Source organism: Gymnogyps californianus, chromosome 2, assembly GCF_018139145.2.
Source record: "Gymnogyps californianus isolate 813 chromosome 2, ASM1813914v2, whole genome shotgun sequence".
NCBI classification, from domain to species: Eukaryota; Metazoa; Chordata; class Aves; order Accipitriformes; family Cathartidae; genus Gymnogyps; species Gymnogyps californianus.
Window position 1 is genome coordinate 167,365,808 of NC_059472.1, and position 19,697 is coordinate 167,385,504.

At 38.5% G+C, this 19,697-nt stretch overlaps 1 protein-coding gene across 1 annotated transcript in view; it reads right to left on the bottom strand.

Moving 5' to 3' along the window:
- The window catches only part of SMARCC1 (SWI/SNF related, matrix associated, actin dependent regulator of chromatin subfamily c member 1), a 90,434-nt gene that overhangs the window by 52,374 nt on the left and 18,363 nt on the right, over positions 1-19,697 (bottom strand). The window contains exons 5-14 of the mRNA XM_050890862.1: positions 18,698-18,790; positions 15,515-15,584; positions 13,172-13,241; positions 11,410-11,485; positions 9,360-9,485; positions 8,527-8,645; positions 7,165-7,289; positions 6,300-6,359; positions 5,585-5,622; positions 2,944-3,065 (exon numbers count right to left, since the gene is read on the bottom strand). Coding sequence (XP_050746819.1) covers positions 2,944-3,065; positions 5,585-5,622; positions 6,300-6,359; positions 7,165-7,289; positions 8,527-8,645; positions 9,360-9,485; positions 11,410-11,485; positions 13,172-13,241; positions 15,515-15,584; positions 18,698-18,790 — 899 coding nt within the window. The remainder of the gene's footprint in view (positions 1-2,943; positions 3,066-5,584; positions 5,623-6,299; positions 6,360-7,164; positions 7,290-8,526; positions 8,646-9,359; positions 9,486-11,409; positions 11,486-13,171; positions 13,242-15,514; positions 15,585-18,697; positions 18,791-19,697) is intronic.

Here is a 19,697-nt window from a genome sequence, read left to right on the forward strand (position 1 = left end):
GATATTTGGAGCAACTAAACACTGTCTTAAAAATAATTCTTCCCCTTTGCACTCCAAGGAACAAAAATGGAGCAAAAACTGACCACATATGGAAGAGCAGAACTAACAACACATGAGATGCTATGCATTATATAAAATAAACTAACATAAAGATGACAGAAAATTCATCTGCTTTAGTTGACAGATACATTTTTTTTTTCCTTGCATAGCTGTTCCAGGTGAAGTATTTAAGTTTAAATGTTCTTTTAGTAGAATCTTCCATTCTGCATGTACTACCAGCCTGACAATGGCAATAGCACTGCAGAAACTTACGAAATCACATTCTCATATTTCCTAAATAAAGGATTGGAGGAAGTGGTATGATTTATTTTAACATAAATAAGGACATTCGGTCCTGAAACAAACAGCCAGACTATATGGAACTTGATTAGTCAACTCATTTTTTCTTTTCTATGATCTTAATATGCAAATCCTTTGAGGGACCTAAGATTTAACACACTTACTACTAAGTGAGGAAATAGCTTCAAGATTAAAAAAACTATCCATTTTATAAAAAAAAAAAAGTGCCAGACATGCAGGGCTTGTTAGAGTAACTTAAGACAAACTCGTAGAATGGCACACACTTCATGCAAGTTAAGATCTGGAGAACCACAATGGTCCTTTAAGAATTGCTACTTTTAAAGGAAATACAGAAAAACATATTCTTTACAAATCTTCCTTCCTCCTATATGTTCAGCTTTTAACCTACCATGCAATTGTCCTTTTACGCTGATACCGCTTACTCTTAACTTGTCATTCATAGGAAAATACTCTAACTTGAAGATGAAGATTAACCGATAAACTGTTCAGATTTTAGTAACAATGAAATTATCTAGTTCTTGCAATGAAGTTGCCCAAAGCATAAGAGATTACACTGCAACTGAATTGAGCATTAAATAAAATTTATCTTTTTACTAGAAAATTAATTTTAGCAAGGACTATTCTAAAACAGCAGTTTATAAAACATTTTTGAGAGAAGTAGATTAGCATTATTCTTCAGCTTGCTTTAAATTAGTTGCGCCTGGACACATTAAAGAAGTATTTGCAATTTGGGGAGGCTGCAGACAGTGGTTTGTTTATATATTTACATAACACCAGAAGCACCTTGCTGGCACAGCAACAGCAGTAACACCTCCAGTCTGAGGTGGGACAGTGCTACATATATGTTCTCTAGTTCTCCAGAACGACAAAAACCTATCTCTGACTGGGAAAGAAGTGCTCAGAGACAGAAAAATGTCAGTCTCACAGCTGTGCTGTTATTTCAGCCTTAAATCCAAATCAGCTTAACATGCTGTTTCTGGAGCACTAGAATCCAAAAATCAAAGCTTCTTTTCACATCATCCTGCTACCTTGCAGATGTCCGCTGTTCCTGTCAGAGATGCTTTAAGTTTGCCTTTTACAAGGTCAGAGCAAGTACACCTGATGCAACGAGAAGTTTATTCTGTTTCTTCAGAAATACCGCATTAGTCTTTTAGCTGTATTTCACAGACAGATTTAGCTCTCAGGAACACCATGAGAACTACTGCTGCTACTACAAATGCACCCATCAAGAATTTTTAGCCAACCATTATTACCAGTCATGCCCAAAAGGCACTTGTACAATAGCATCAGAGTGATCTCGTGACAAAATGTCATTGTCATAATTTTCTCAGTAAGGAAGTATCATTATACCTTCCCTTTACAAACAAGAAATTGAAGCAGAGACTACAGATACGCCTACCTTGGTTTAAAGTGAGCCTCAATTAGCTCGAGCTATGCAAGGTTGCCTTTCCTGATCTACAGCAGATCCACAGTTCTTTATCCCTTTATGAAGTGCATCAGTGGAGTGTTTCATTCTGCGTGCGTAACAGAACTACACCTCGAGCTTTTCCACTCACAAAGCAAGTGGAGCACCTATAAATTCAGACTATGTGATCTTTGGCTTTCCTGCTTCCAGGATCATCTCAGAGTGGGAGAGCAAGGGGACTGAGAAAACGCATGGTTCTATTTATGGGGATTTAGGTCAACTGAAGCCACTAGCACAGACATAGCCTATGCAACTGACTCAAGGTAACAAAGTTTGCCAGAGCTGGAAATTGAACCAACCCTTACACGAACAGTTCACATCCCATCTTAATTCGCTACTACAAAAAGTTATCCACTTTTGAAAGTTGCACATGAATCCTAATACTCAAGCGTCATAGCACATCTTTTTAGATTCCAGCCTAAACAATGTCTCAAGTCCTAGAGCTAAGACAAAACGCACACTCAAATGACAGCCCTTCCAGACAACTGACTATTCCTTATTCTGTTTCCAAAGCAGGTTTTATTTAAAAAAAATTACTACATAAGAATTTAACTTGTAGAGGGACTTTCATTCCCAATCACTTGCTTCTCTTCCCACACCACAAAAGTTTGAGTATATAGAGAGCATTAGGCTTACTATAGCGAGTTATATGGTCATAGCACATCACAAACCTCTGACTCCAAGGAGGATTCCAAAATGAAACAAGTATCCTCCCTGTATAATCAGTGTCTTACATCCTCAATGTCAAGATCTGAAGCAAAATAAAAAGCCACCAGCTTTCAGAAGTAGATACAAACATAGAAAGGTCATACAAGGACTACAGAAGTAGGGAAGAGAAGGAAGAGAAAGGAATTATTTTCCCATGGGGGCAGGGGTGGATAAAAATCAATGTAAAGCAAAAAATGCTGACAAGGTAGACTGAAGATCTATGCTGTTTGAAATTTTCTTCCTCATTCCCTGAAAACTGCCAGAAATCAGCTCAGAAAGATTTTTAAATGGAAAAGATGTACCCATACATGGGAACTAGACCTAAACAAAAGTAATTTCTTTCGGCTTGATTTATGAGAAACAACCACCAAAACTCTAAGTCTTCCCCCAGTTCCCAATTACTTTCTTACCAGTTGTAGTCAAACCAAGATGCATAGCTTGGAATAATGATGTGGTTGGTTTGTTCTGTGACATTATCTTCACCTGGATCAATTGACCGACTTTGATCGCCTTTGTTAGGATCTTCATCTTCCTGTGTCATGGAGGGAATACAACGGTTAGTAGGTTGCAAGAGACATACCTAACAACTCTCAGCCAGCACAAAGTTAGTCCAAAACAAGTGCTTTCCAATCCTGTGCAGAATAAACTTTCCCTGATGCAATCTCTGGTCTGTGGGAAAAATCTCAGGGACCAGAGAAAGCGTAATCAGTGTTCATAAAAATATTAAAGAAAGTGTAAGGCCAGTAAGAAGTTTTTACAGAGCCAGCTCTCAAATCTCAAGGACATACTTGGCAGTACAGCTAGATCACGCTTTGCGTCCTGTTTATAAAATTAAGCATGCTCTAACTATGGGAGAAAACACTGCATTTCAATTTTGCAGTATACTGCAACCACGTGTAACGAATACAGCACGAATCTAGAGTACTTCATAAGCTGTCAGCCTAGCTCTTGCTGCCATCTCCAGTTACTGACACTGCACCGATTTTTAACATTGTCCAAGACGGGTTGTATTCTTTGCCACTCTTCCCCCATTAACCTTCTCACTCCTCAGAAGAGCATTAAAGGAAATGAGATTCCTTACTTCTGGTTTCACTGGGAGACACTTGTCAGCAGTAATAGTTTCATGTGTGCAAAACTGTGTCTCATTACACTAAATTCTTGCTTGGATAAACTCAGTTTGATCAATGTTAAAGCTGGTCTTGGATATTTCTCCCTTGTGAAGAGGAGATACCAAGTTCAACTTGTAACTCTGCACATCCCTGCATTTGCTTCCACTCAGAGGGTGAACAGACCCATAAGTTTGCTCACACAGGGCTGTGAAGACACCAGTGAGCAAGATTTTTGTAAGATTCCCAAGCAGAGGACAAGTCTTTGGTCACTTTCTGTTGCTTCATGACAGAAGCCTCCTGTGAACACTGGGAGTTCTGCAACTTGAGTTCCAGCACACATTCGCTTCCTGATCCAAAATGATAACGAGAAGGGCACAGAGGTAGTACAAAAAGAGGGCCAGGACATGACATGAACTGTAGGAGAAACCCTCAGGTGCTATTTGAAGAGCCTGTAGGCAACTCAACATTAAATGGTTTTCTATACCTGAATTACTAATCCAGACAGATTTCAGAGAAACAGAACAGACTGTTAAAAATAACAGAGTCCCTAAAGCAAGATCTTAAAGAGTCACTGGTATCAATGATGTATCTTTCGGGACTAAATTCCCCCAAAGACAACAAGGTATCATTCTAAATATACTTAGTGATCTGACAATAGCTATTCAGAAAAGAAGTCCTTCCTCTCATCATTCCCTCAACTTCCAACACCCTTCCCCTCTCAAAATGCATTCACTAAACAGAGAAACAGACCACAGCCCCCCAAAAACACCGTTTAGCAAAGGACAGAAAAAGCAAACCTCTTCCAATCTAACATGGAACAAATACTAAGGTTGCTGCACGAGTCCCACAGTTCCAGGTCATTCTACACCCAGGGATGGAGAAGTTACACCAGAAAAAAGAGCATTTCCCACACTGGAAAAGCCTGCTGTTGCGTTCCTTCTAAGTTGTCTTCCCTAACTTGGAATCTAAAAGAAAGGTTGCTTACTAGCTAGCCAGTGGTCTGCATACCTAGAGTTGTTATCTTTCCTCATCTTAAAACATGAGAAAGGATTTTTGAGCAGTTCTGAAAACACATATACAGATTGGACGTATGAACTGAAATACAGTACAACTAGAAATACATCAATATGGAAAGTCAGATTTTCTTAATTATGTGTATAACTAAGGACACATCCAAACATCTGTGTGTGTGCAGGCCTGCAACTGTGTGAACCCAACATAGGTGCAATCTTTTCCTACCTGCATCATCAGGCAGCCATCTTATACTAGGCAAGCTGTTAAAAACAGTGCCTGCCAGACCAACAATGCAATTCAATACAGATACTACCCTGGCAACTCTATTAAAATGATCAGAAAGCCTATCCAGGGTTTAGATTTAGTCCTGAAACCTAAAGAAAAAGCATAACCTTTGAAAAATCTTGCATCTGAAAAATGCTTCTTTGAAAATACTTTGCATCTGTCTCTCATCCTCATTTTTAATATACTAGATTTAAAAATACAAAATAATCTCCCAGCATTTGTAGAATTGTTATAATAGCAAAACAACATTCCTATCAGTAACTAATTTAATCTTATGTATCACTTGAAAAACATTACAGGCTAAGTTACTGAAGATGAGATTAAGATCTTCATAGGACAAGGGGTAATGGTTTTAAACTAAAAGAGGGTAGATTCAGATTAGATATAAGGAAGAAATTGTTTACGCTGAGGGTGGTGAAACACTGGCAGAGGTTGCCCAGAGAGGTGGCAGATGCCCCATCCCTGGAAACATTCAGGGTCAGGTTGGATGGGGCTCTGAGCAACCTGATCGAGTGGAAGATGCCCCTGCTCATGGCAGGGGGGTTGGACTAGATGGCCTTTAAAGGTCCCTTCCCACCCAAACCATTCTGTAATTCTACGATCTCAGTTTCTACCAAACTTAGTAAGAAACGGCTGCTGTTACCTTTCCTCCAGTTGCCACTGTCTCCTCATCCTGTTCATCTGAAAGGTAAAAGCATTGAGAATTACACTAATAAAAGCTCTGATTGCTCAGAAGCCTTTCTAACAATGCAATTGCTTAACTGGAAAGAATATTTCATTTGTTTTGGAAGGGAAGTGAGGAGGAAAGCAAAGTGGACCACACATCATTAAGGCAATCTCATCCTCATGCAGGCACTTAACTATCCCAGGCAAGGGACCAGATAAGAATACAGAGGGAGGATAATTAGAATTTTTCCACACTTAGGAATCCATACCTAATTACCGCCTTTCCCAGTGCCCTAGATGTAGCCTTGTATAATAGGCTACAGGACACTAGTTTAGATCGCTTATGCCAAGGCTTAGCAAAGCTCAGGGAACCTGTGATTCACCTTGATTCTCAGTAAGAAAAGAAAAATTCTGCCAGGAAAGAGCTTATGTGTCATATTTAAAAAAAAAAAAAAAAAAAAAAAAAGAGAGAGAGAGATGCCTACAAGGGAACAGCCTTGCAAGTGAAAAAGAGTCAATATGTTTCAACTCGAACACATATGAAAACTGAATTCATCCAATAAAAGAGTAGAATTAGAGATTCATTTTAAAATGGAGAGATTTAAAAATATTTACTCTGTTGGCCTGCAAGCAAGACTTTACTATAAAACTTAGGGAAGTGGGTGCTGGAGGGTGTTGTGTGTTTGTTTTACCGAGGTCTGCTACTGTTCCTCCTTTCACAGGCGTGTTTTCACTGTCTTTCTTTGGGTTCACTACAAAAATAAGCAAGATTGAAACTCTGATATGTAACCATTAGACAACATACAATTACCGAATTCTAGCATGCTTTTACTATCTTATCAATAAACAGTTCTGTTGGTCATGTCTTTGCAGTTCAAAAGAGTTCATCTGTGCAGTTTGAGTACAACAGACCATTTGTTTGATTTCTCTGTAATTTCACATCCGAACACAAAGCAGCTTCTGTTCACGCAGTTACTGGGCTAAGTACTGTATTTTTTCCACCTGTACAACATGTCACAATTCTTACATGCAAGTTCAAACCAGGTAAAAACCAAATGGTGTGACACTCAAAATAGTTTGGTGTCAAGGACTTGATAGAAGGAATTATTTTTCTGACTTATCTTTACTTAACAGGTATTACACAGATCAACACTTTTCTGAAAAGGATTAAGAACTGAATGCATTTGGCATGTTGCTAGAGTTTCCACTCATTTAATGTGCTTATCTTGGGTACTTGGCATACAATTATTTTTCTCCAGAAAACTTCATCCCCCAAAACACGAACTCTGTATAATGTGTGAGAGCAATCCTAAAATAGGGGAAACTAAACATTTAAGTGGATTTTTGAAAATGTATTTCAAAAGCCAAAAGAAGGTGAATCTGCTGCCCTTCTCAGCTGTCACATTCAAATCCCTGACTAGATAAATTTAGATGGGCACAGATCACCTGGCCCATGCACAAACTATTTCAAAGATTTGACAAAATACATGTATATTTTTCAGTGCAGTTTAAGCAATTGTTTTAACATTCAAAGAATCCAGTGTATGCCTATTTTACCATTTTTGGGAAGTACCACTTCTTCTATATTAGGTACTGGTGTGGGATCCTCCATGTCCTTTGTAAGATCTTCTTGCTCATCTTCTTCTTTCTGCCCTCTCCTTTTCCCATATAAGGCTGCTTGTCTAAAACAGATCATACACAAATTTTCTGCCAGCTGCAACTGTCAGATGTTCTCATCTTGACATTATTCTTCAGATACCAGAATTAAAGGACTGGGTTAAAACACTTACGAAAACATGAATGCTGTAGGAAGTGGTGCTGGTAGAGTTACTGAAAAGTATTCTCTGTATATTACTAAAATGAAGTAAGTTTCAAAAAAAAAAAGTCTTTTCCACTGTTTCAAGACTGAAGACCACCACTATATATAAAACTTGATGCCAACCCAAAACTGTCTTCAGCATGTTGGCATCGCTTGCATACTAGTGAGATTCAAGGGAGCAGTGATTCACTTACATTTGTCCTTTTTAAAGTTGCAATAAGGGCATCTGCTGCACGGAACAGAGGCAGCAACAGACCATTTCAAGGCATGCTGCCTTATTTAAGGAAAAAGGCTGGCTTGTACGATCGATTCTGTGTACTGAGGAAGCCATTTTGGGAACAAAGGCAGAATCACCCACGCCTCTCCTTAGAGAATCTAACTCAGGCTTTACATTTGGAACAAAAAAGTAATTCAGATTATCAACTAATTCTTTCTCACCTCAGATGATACGTTTCCAGTTTTGTCTTATTAGACCCCAAGAGGTCTACTAAACAAGACCTGAATTTTTAGTTCAAAAGTGCTCCCCTCCATATCCACACATAAACCCCCATAAATAAGCTTTTATTGGCATATACTATTGGCTTTTTTTTTTTTTTTAAGAGCTCAAACTAGCATTGGAAAAAACCCTAACCTGTAGGCCACAAAAGCTGTTCTGTTAAAGTTGCATTTGAGAAGTGGACTTTAAAATACCTGGCTGCGTAAATAGAAAAACTCCTCAATTAAATGCAGTAATTTATGGGGCTATACTTCAAAAAGTGTCCATGTACTACATGATTGCACTAACAGAACTAGTTTGAGTTATTTTAGAAGCAGCTGAGTAACTTTTCATTTGATAAGTCCTACTCTTGATGCAGCAATGAACCCTGTCACTGACACAGATAACATGACAACTTGCACTAGATTCTCCTCCACCTGCAGGCAATACATTTCGACAGAGGAGTACAGAAGTTACATATACTGCACAAGCAAAATCACTCAAGTCTATTGTAGAAATAATTATTCTACTGTAATCTAAGATGAGACAAGTGAAAGGTGACAGATCTCCCCATAAGTATTCTTCAAGAAAATTCACCTCAAATTCCAGGACTTAAGACACTCACCCTTTCTTCCCTGTCTTTTTTCTCGACTCCACAGGAGTCGGGGGTGGAGAAGGAGAATGCTTTCTCTTCCTTGTACTTGCTGCTGCTTTCCTGTCTCTCCTCTCCGGACTACGTACAGGCTGTTAGAGAAGTAGAGTAGTTAGCTCATCCCAAATACTATAGTTATTGAAACGCTGTAGGCTACACTCTTCCTTAATACATCCTACAACAGAGAAGCTAAAAGCAATAATATCACAACATGCACCACATTCAGCTCCAGAATACTTCCATTTGGCAACATGAAAACCCCTCAGTTTTCTACAGCCATCCCCCAGATGCTGCAATGGCTATGTACTTAAGAACTGTGCTCTTAAAACAGAGCAAGACTCAAATGCTAATGTGTGACTTGTTCAATATACTTTATCCATCAGGAGAGATTTCCTAGTGAGTAGCCTGGCCTCAAGGTTAAATAAACGTGTTTTCAGAGTCCCAACTAACTTCCTACATTGGGAGGGATACAAAAATCAGCTTCAACAAGTACCTAGAATTCAGAAATCAAATATTAACTGATGCTGTTTAACACACCGCTGGCTTCATTTATGAGAAAGCACAGAGTGGTTTCTATCTCTTAACACCCTCAGGAAGGGGGAAAAAATAAAAATCAAAGTGCACTTACACTTCTGGATAAAGGACATATGTCAGAAGAAAGTTAAACTAGACTGTGTTATCATAGGCACCTCAAACTGTTCAACTAGCTTAATTTTAGCAACTTTGAGTCCCAAAAATTTGACTTATGCAGAGATAAAGAATATTAATGTATCAAGAGGTCACCCATTAAGCAGAGAACCACCTACCTCTTCATTTTTCATGGAGATTCTCTGTCGAAAACTCACTGATTTCCTGTTCTCATCTACCTCATAATCCTCTTCATTCATCCATTCATTGAATATATCTGTGTCCAAAATCCACTTGGCATGAACCTAAAGAACAGAACGACATATCAACATGCTGATGTTTTTTGAAAAAATAACTCCATGACAGACCTCAGAGGATGAAGGAAGTACTTGCGGCTTTGTTATCAGGGTCTGAACATCTAAATATCTCATAATGGTTTTACACATAATAGATGACAGTTTCATGAGGCAATACAATAAAGGATGAACATGCCCATAAGTCTACTGAATGACATGTCTGTTCCTCAGTCATTCTTAAGCCTTCTGAAGTGTGAGGTCAGTTCTCACAGCTGGGACAACGGCTCTGTATTAAAACCGTACTTTGGATGCTGAAAATTACCATCAAAATCTTCTAAATATACAGATCACCTTAGCAGATGTGCCACAAAAGACCAAAAAAAATTAAGAAGAGTTGGCCATATCTTGGGAAGATTGACTATCTTGACTTAAAATATCTGTCTTCAAATAAAGTTCTAGTTTACATATGTGAAAATAAAGTCTTGAGCTTTAGTATGATTTATACACAAAAAGCATGTATTCCAGATATTTACAGGTAACTACTTGGAATAAGTACTTTGAGCAGACATCAAGTTATTTTCTGACCTCAGATGCTCTAACTCTGCTGTTCAGATCAACAGCATACACACAGAACAACACTGCATGTTATGTATAAAAGAGTAAGTCCAATAAAAGGACAATAAAGTAGTATTTACTACTGTTTGATTATAACTGCTCTGTATTGTTTGCTTGCAATGAGCTAAGCCAGAAAGGCAAATAATTTCTGTAAAAAGCAAAGTAATTATGTAGAGAACCTAAAATAAGGCTGCTGATGTTGGTTTGAGTGCTCACATGTTCAACAGATTGAGAAGCGCTGACTTTATGCATCATTACAACATCAGTTAAGAGCAGAGTTCTCATTAAATTGAACCTTTCCGTAAAGAAAGATGAGAGATGACCCTTAGGGATTCTTTAAACAGATACTGGTTCTCTCATTCACCTCCGTGTTGGCTCTAACTCTAGGCACAGTTGCATTCATACGCTACAATTCATTAGCAATGCCAAGAATTTTAGTAAAACCAAGAAACTTAAACTGTGCCCTGTACTAAGAGCATACAGAAGCTGTGTCTACAGTGGTACTGAGCTAAGGCAAACTCACTCAAGAGCTTCTGCAGCAGTGTGAAACCAGGGGACGGGAGAGCCCACGGCCACACAATCTGTCAACCAGACCACAGCTCTATTCTGATCCCAACAGCTGAATCTGCTGGAAATAACGTTGCCGTTACAATAACTCAAAGAGAACAGACAAGATTTCAATGGTACCACAGACTTCAAAAATTCCGATTTGTTCTCCTAAAGAAGCTTCTTAATTTCCATATTATCTAACTCCTAATATTTTTGGCCATTTCTGTATTATAGGAAAAGATGAACTTTCTGCACACAGAATATGTTTTAAGCCCTGTCTTACATGTGTGGCAATCTCAGGTTTCTAACCTGATAGTTCTTTTCTCTAACAATATTCTTCCAAAACCATCATGAAGATATGGTATTTTCCTCACTTCCTCTCCTTAAACATTGTATAATGCCATTACGCCTTCTAATGAGTTGTCAGGTTTCATCCCAGAGACGGCTGCACTTCAGGAGTAGTGGAAGGACTTACCTTTAACACAAAACACCTCAAGTCAGGCCAAAATAAACATGGTAATTTTGGCGCTATCAGGGATGCATAAGTCTGTCCTTTTCACTCACAAAAAGTATTTTTTCACCAGCATTCCTCCCCAGACCAAAGAAATGTTTTAGACATTTTCATTACAACTCTAGAAATATCACTCTGCTTTTCCATATATATGGAAATACAGCCATTGTTACTCAGCAGCACGTTAAAACATCTATCTAGTAGCGCCTGAGCTATACCAATACAGTAACTTTGGGGAACTGTTTAAGAGAGACTTACCTTCCATGGCTTTTCAGGAATTGGAGGATCCTCAATTTCAGCATCTATTTCATTGGCATGAACCCAAGTATCATAGCTAATGAGAGGAGTCAAGAGAAAACAAAATTGGTCCCCTGGGCTATTCATCCACAAAGATCACCAGCAGGAATATTTATTCAGCAATTTTGCAATGTGCAAATCACATTGCTGGGATAGAATAGTATTTTCTACGCAATGCAAAGTTAAAGGAATAATCATTAGTTTCTGCTACAGGAATAGGACACACTGAAAAGGGAGGGGTCCATCTAATGAACATTTTTAACTTTCCGAATTTAAAAGCCATCTCAGTGAAGCCAGCTCCAGCTTAAAATTGCAAATCTACTCTCTAGATTCAGGGGTATAAATACTGTTTCTGAGTCACCTGTTCAAACCCTGGCATTAACTAACTTGTTTTTGTTCTTGAGTTTAAAGCAAGAGATACTGGATTCCTAGAAGAAAGGAATATGCATCCTCTCCTTTAATCCCTACTGCTGTAGAATCCATTTATGATTTATATTCACTTTTCTACATGCTATTCCCTCAAAGCCTGTTTATAAATACTAAGAAACTGGACTCAGTAACAGCAAAAGTTGAAATACTTTGTAATCAACACCAGGCATGTACTGAGCAACTGGGATAGTCATAGGCAAGAAAAGATGTGTATATAGCATTCCGCATGTTTATACTGGTATTTATAAATACAAACTTGACTACCAATATGATATAAATATAAAAATATTTAAAGGTTCTTCATCTGTATGAAGAAAGAAACTTAAGTGTGATTGTTGTTTGCTCTCTTCCACTGAAATATGCATATGGTTCCTGAGAATTCTGTGCATGCACAGCAGAGCAGATTTTAGTACCCTGAAAAAGTTATTTAAATTCAAGTCAATGCTGGGTTGTCAATCTTTTGAGTTTTCTATAACCTGAACTCAGAAATCAGTTATTACAAATACATTTAAGTTACTAACAGTACATACGCTATCTTTTAACATCTTCTAACACCACAGGTCAGCCTTCTCAAATATAAGCTTTCAATAGTCACTTGCACTTGACTAAAGGCACCCCATGGAGTGAAATCTCTCTTTGTCGAAGAAAGTTCAACTAGGTGATTAGAAGTTCTCCCTTTTGGCTTTGAAGTCTTACTAACTTTATGGAAATGCTCACTCCATCCTTTGAAAGTCTGGTTCAATTTGCAACCTTACTAGTGGCTCTGCAGAAAAATAGACTCTCCTTTTCTAACCTCACCCACCTGCCAGTATCACAGATGGGTATGCATATTTCAGTTTCAAACCACTGATTAAGTCTTTTCAAGCTTTGGACATGGAGATAAATGCTAGCAATACTAAATTGCTGCGTGGTTATACTCCATAAGACAACCACTGCTTGTCTTATAATATGAACAGCGATGTACAATCATTCAGAATCAAAACAAAAGGAATGCAGTACTGTATATTCGGGTTAAATTTTTAGACAAGCCAGCATGAGATAGGTCTGAGCCTGTCAGACTCTGCAGAACAAGAAAAGAGCATAGTTGCAGCCCACACAACTGGGACATTCCCCACGCAGGTTCACTACTGACAACCACAGAGCACTGCTATCAGGAGAGGTAAGACTCGGTAAGCTAAAGGAGCAGCTTGTTTGAGGACACGGATTTTCCTACTTGCAAGTTTTAATCAAGACTTTTCCTTCAACTAACTTAAGTAAGATTTGGGGTCTGCTTTCTTCCTCCACCTTTCCTTACCTGTCTGGAAAAAAGCCCCAGTGTACCAGCACCTGCTTGTCTTTTTTCATCACAGGTCTCAACCATTCATCTGCAAAGGGAAAAGAGATCTAGCATCAGATTCAGATTGTAAAGCACATTAAACACTATTTTGCTTTTCCATAGTCAGTCACAGTAAAGTTATTGCAATCATCTCTGATGAAAGTCTACTGTAGTGCAATTACAAGGGCCTGGCCTACCACAGTAACACACTTGCCTGCATTATCTTTGCCATGCCTAAACACACATGTCCTCTGCCTGTATATGACACAGATGCTACATTAGTAAAGTCATTTTAATGCTAAGAATTATTACATTTCCCCTCCTCACCACACACATTCATACCCTAACACACTCCAGATTAAGATCCAAAGAGGCTTGAAACAGTCATCTGTTTCTCAACAGAAGCAAGAGGCATTTCTGGCTGACAGGTGGAAGCACCATCCCCTGCCAGCTCATCTTGTCCTGTCTCATCTCCCGAACTCCTTGGCCGGTTGGGCCTGGAACTCAGAATGGGACAGAGCGAATCCTCCAAGAGGACATTCAGTAAAGACAGCAGAAATAACATGGAGAGAGAGAGACATGCTCCAGTCTGTCACTTTTTTTTTAATCTCTGTATAAACAGAGACTAAACTTCTCCCAAAATTCTTTCTTGTCAAGTGGTAAATATTTCCCCTCTGTCTTTCTGTATCCTTGTTAGACATCTGAAACCCCTCGTTAACTTCTTTATTGATTTATATTTATTTCAAAAGACCCTCTTCACAGCACTAAATTCTACGCTCAACAGGTATTTAAAAAAACAATAGAGTTTTGAAGGAAGAATGTCAGGGCAGGGGGTGGTGGTGAAACATATTTTAATAAAAAACTCCCAGGAGTCTAACAAAACTTGGATTTCAACTTTCTTCTTTCACAGCAGTGCTAATAAGGATTTCAAGTTAATACAGACTTACTGAGCAACACTAACACTTTGCTGATTTTGCAGTAAGGCATACGCTCAGTCTGACTGGTGTTTTGAAGGTTTTTTTTCTTTTAAACTGCACATCTGACACAATGTAATAACCTACCTCCTGCAACCCAAATATCGAGAATATAGCCCAGAGCAGCACCACAAGAGAAATCCTGAGAATTTGAACCTGTACAGAGTTACACTGCTTGAACTTACGGCTGTTTTCTCATCTTAGTATAATCAGGGGTTGAGAGCACTCTGTCTAGCACATCTGCATGTTCACTGACTACAAGAGAGATGGGCCCTACCGTGCTCAACCCTTTTCCGAGAACCTGAAGTGGTTAAAAATAAATACAAACCTGCGGCTAGGCGTGATATTATCAGCAGTACAGACCACAGACAAGCACCAGAGGACAAACAATCCGTGATCATTCCTATAGAGGAGTGAACACTTCCATCTAGTGGCCATCAGACGCCAGGGCATGTCAGAAAAAGCTCATTTATGTCAGTGAAGCTCAGACTCAACAATGATCCACTAGACAATTAAATGTATTTAAGATAATAAAATAAGGAGCTTTTTTTTTTTTGCTATTTGCTGAAGGATACAGCTGTTAAATTGCTTTTGTGGAACCTATGTACTTCACGTAAAGGCAGATTGCATTATAATAAAGCCAACAATCTCTGTCTATTAGGTCTACTTGCTACTGTATCCACCTTGCCAAACCACATGCAATGATATGTATCAGCATTCCCAACCTGTCACCTGGAAAGAGGAGAACATGGCAAAAAGTTTTTCGATTCTCATTTATTTTAGCATCTATGCTACCTTTCTGACATCTAGTTGATTTCTAATGTTTCACTCAACATTTTCACCTATACTTACATACTGGGGGACACCGAGGAAGCAACAAAAGAAAAAAAAATAATGGAAACTTTCATTTTAAGCCCCCTACTTTCACTGTCCTTCCTTTTAATTTTTAATCTGAGTTAATTTCTTTTTTAAGTTCTTCCAGACCCTTAGCTTTGCTCCCCTTCAGCCTGCAAGTTATTTGGGACAAAGAAAATGTCTATCTGCATTCAGCAGATAGAATTCAGAGATATACATAATATCTCAATTTCCAACGCAATCACTGAAGAGTAGTCAGTGTTACACACCTTAACCTGAAAATGTTGTACCAATTAAAAATGTGAATGTTACACCCAGTAGTTAGTAGCAGGACACAATGATTTTATCTGGAGTCGTTAATCCTAGAAATACTTTTCCAGTGCCTCTCAGAAGCAGGCTAGGAACGTTCTGTGTCTGTGCAAAAGCTCCCATAAGTGCTAACGGAATTTAGTTACAAGACTATTTCCACTTAAAAATTGGAAAGCAGCTTTACCATCATCCATTGAGGTAGGACTTGGATAAACATGGTGGGTAGCCTTTGATTTCTCTTCAGTTACTGTTCCCTGTGGGAAAGGTGGAAGAAGAGAAGAAACTGCATGAGAAACCTTCAACACATTACCCCAAACTTTTCAGCTGCTTCTTTTTACCCATGTCCCATGCAACCTAGAAATATTCAAGGCTAACTCCAATGCAACTACGAATACGACCTCTAAGAAGCGCCAGAAAAAGGCAATTATTTTAGGACTGCTGCCAAACTACTTTGTCATCTCTTGCTCTTTTCATCTCAAATCCCTCCTCCCCTAGTTCCTTCTGCCCCAGTTTTCATCGTAAATTGTTCAACTATCAGTTCATACAAACCTATTGGTGAATATGCTGTAAGAAAGCATCTGTAACTTTTTTCCACTAAGTACACATTTTGGTCCAAAACAATTTCTAAATATGACAATTTACATAAGATAAAGTCTATGAGAAACTTAACTAGAAATGGCTGCCTTGAACAGAACATCCTTAGTATTCAAGAAAGGCTGTATGTCAAGGGACAGAATAAACACCTGTTCTTTCAAAAAAGCCTCCTAAATCATAGAACAAAGGGAATAAATCAGAAATACACTTAACATGATACCATTGTTTGTCAAATATTCAAACAGGAGAATACTTTTTCTTCTTGCTGGTTTAGGACATCATTTTCTTGACATATGAGAAGCAACAGATGTACTTCTCATGCTTATGTAGATGCCACAAACCGTGGTACATAAAGCAATTTCTCTACGTGTCGGTACAGGCCATAATTATATTCCTATTGGACCTACATCATCATGGAAGAAAATTCTATTACATCATTAGATATCTGTTAAATACATAACACTGCTTAGTGTGGCCAGTCAAGAAAACCCTGTCCTTCCCTCACATGGAGAACCATAAGGATTCTCCCACATGCTGCAGAGACACCTCCAGTCTCCATATATGAAGAGTCATTTCCAAGGACAGCAGAAATTCACAGCCTGCAGACTCTTCTGCAGAGGAGTTATGTTCTGGAACAGTTTGTATGAAAATGTTATTCAAAATTGACATTCCATAAATACTTCACAGATCTATTTAAAGGACTTAAGAGCACATGGGATAGGTTACAGTCAACAATACGCAAACAACTTATTTAGAAGACAGCATCAAAAGGAGGAAAATTTAAAAAGCATGAGGATGCATTGCATTATGGTAGCAATATTTGGAGACTACTCTGATATCAGGGGCTGAAGGGCAAGAGTTCCTACACCAACAAGAGTTCACAGAACTGGGTAAAGGGAGAGGAGGTGCTCTGAGCAAGAGCAAAAAAGAAAGCTGGAAAGTAAGAATAATTTAAAAGCATTCAAAAGGAAAGGAAAGAGCTCTGGCATGAATGAAGAACTGCAAAGTGTTTAAGGAACAATAATGGAAATTCTCCCTTCATTTCCCACGAGCTAAAGACGCTTCTCTAGATATCTAATCTGAGCTTTGTGAATCAGATCAGTAAGTTTCATCTATTTCCTACCGACCTTTAAAAAACCCAATACACAACAGATGAACAGGAAGTCTCTCTGAGATGCTATCTTGACTGAAAACAAAGGGATGGATAACTTTACATTAAAACAGCTTTCTGAAAGAGGTAAGCAGATTGTAAGGCTTATTCCCTGCCTCTGCTAAACTGAATGTGACTGGAAGCTAATGACATAACAACATGGAAGAGCTCTCTACTGACCAAACACCTTTCTTGCAGCAGATAGATCTAAATGCTAAATCTCACTCATTACCTACTTTCAAGTTCCTAAATTATTATTCTGGCTCTTCTCAGAAGAATCCTCAACATTTATAAAGAAAATCAGAAAAAGCGTGACTACCAGAAACAGTAACAGCATCTTCATCAGCAGTGAGAACAACCATCTTACTGACACCTCTTTTTATAAGCCCAGAGATCACACTAGCATTGTGCTGGGACAAGAGATACGCAACTCTTCTGCACAGGCTGCAGTCAGAGCAGCGAGGACTTGGGAACACCGGAGAGGAAGGAGCTATAGGTACTAGGGATGGGGTAGGGGAAAGATGACAGCAACGGGTTAAAAAAAAAAAAAAATCAAGATAGTGAGCAAGCGCAGGTAGCAACACGAATACAAGATGAGAATTCAGAGGTAGGGCAAAGGAAGAAAGCCTAAAAAGTAGAATTATGGACAATTTTTGTTTTCAGTTCTTCACATCCCTTTAGAGACAAAGCTGCCTGCTTTAAAAGTCCCTTAAATCATTCATGGATACAGCATGCTTTCAGTTCACTATACAAATCCTTTATGAAAGGAAAATTGAATCATTAACTCTAATTTAAGCAATAGCAAGCATCCTGAATCAGCTCAATAATTAAGAGTAACTTGTGAAAAATTACACAACTGAAGTTGCGATGATGGCTCATAATCACAACACAGGAAATACATTTAATCTGGAAAAGAAACAGTTTACTTTGGCTACAGCCGTGAATTACCATAACACAAAAGGCTATCAGACCATCTAGAGTTCACATTCCAGGATATCTCTCTCAAGACAAGTGAAAAAGATTGTTTACATTTTTAAGCTATTAATCTTGTTCAGTTCATCATTTAGTATATTAAATTACAATGGCAAGATGTTGACTCTCGTGGAAATATGCTGACTACCTAATAGGCAAGAGACCGCTGTTGCTTGTGTTCTGTTCAGCACAAGCAAGAAAAAAGCAAGTAAAATAAAGCAAAAGAGGTAGCAATTGTTTTGAGATTAAAGCTTCCTTATGCTGTCCCCACATATCTAGAACTGCTGTATTACACACTACCTTCTTTGGTCTCAGATTTGGACAAACAGTGAGCTTCTGCTTTATATAAGCAGGTATTCAACATTAAATCAGCTAGGGCCTGCAGTCAACTCACTGAGACACCGTAACTACTTTTCACTTCAGCAGCAATTTCAGATTTACTTTTAGACAGAGTTAAGATTCAACCTCCATGTGAGGATAACTACTAGTGGCATTTTACAAATGGTGAACTTCTAGTCTTAAGTGACTGGCTGCTGCTGCCTTCTGTCGTCAGACACAATCCAGATGTAACTGGTATGTTGAAGTCCGGCAATACACTTTATCTTACAACTGACAAAACATTTGTTTTAAGATACACTATTTAACAGTTACCTGGTGACGTTTGACAATATCCTTCAATTTATTAGCCAACTTCAATTCTATATCTGGAATGAGGTAGATGGTCGGTCTGCTGAGACAATTGTTCTAGTGGAGAGAATAGGAAGTTAAGTAAGAAATTAGTAGGCTACCTGTGACATAAATAAAAAAATTCCTATTAAGATCACCAATGCTTGAAAAAGCTCAAAAGGAACACGTATCAGCTTGTGATACAGCACACTAACTCTAGCTCCAGCAACCCCTGTGACAGCAATATTTCCTTTGCGCACCTCCCCGCCGAAGTCTTATCCTGGGTTTCTTTCTGGTCTCTGCACATCTGCTGTTAGCTCTGTCAGAGACATTATCACAGATAAAGGGAACGTGACCCAACGTAGCTGTTCCCACGTTCCTGCTTTCACAAGAACATCTTTAATGGAAATCATGTCTTTGATTTCAAAGAATATCTGACAGGCTCTGGAAGACTTCGCTTGAAAGGGAATTTAAGTCCCCTGTGTGTCAACTTTCAAATCGGAATCTGTCCTGTTGCACTAACATGCAGATTCATGCATTTCTATGATATTTGCAGGTACACATTCATTTCATTTTGGATTTTAGCATGTATTCTGTTATGTACTGAAACCACCATACAATGGCAATAGATTTTTATAACAAGAGTATTGTTTCTTTTTGCTGTCCCTCCTATTTCCATTTTTAACAAGCACCTGAAAGTTACATCTTGACTATATTATACACTGAGCTTGGTTTTAGAGTTTGAAAGAAAATATTCTGTTATTCATAAGCAGCAGTTAAAGAAATGTAACTTCAAATTAGACTCCACACAGCTGTTATCTGCTGTCTTCCGGTAATAAGTTGTTTGATAAAGCAAGCGAGACAGTCTAAAAATGTACCCTAACCTGAAAAAAGTCAAACCTCTATCAAGCTGAAAGTCTCCACGAAGTCAGCAATTGAATGGATATGTACAGACTAGTTACTCAATCCTAAGGGTGCTACTTTC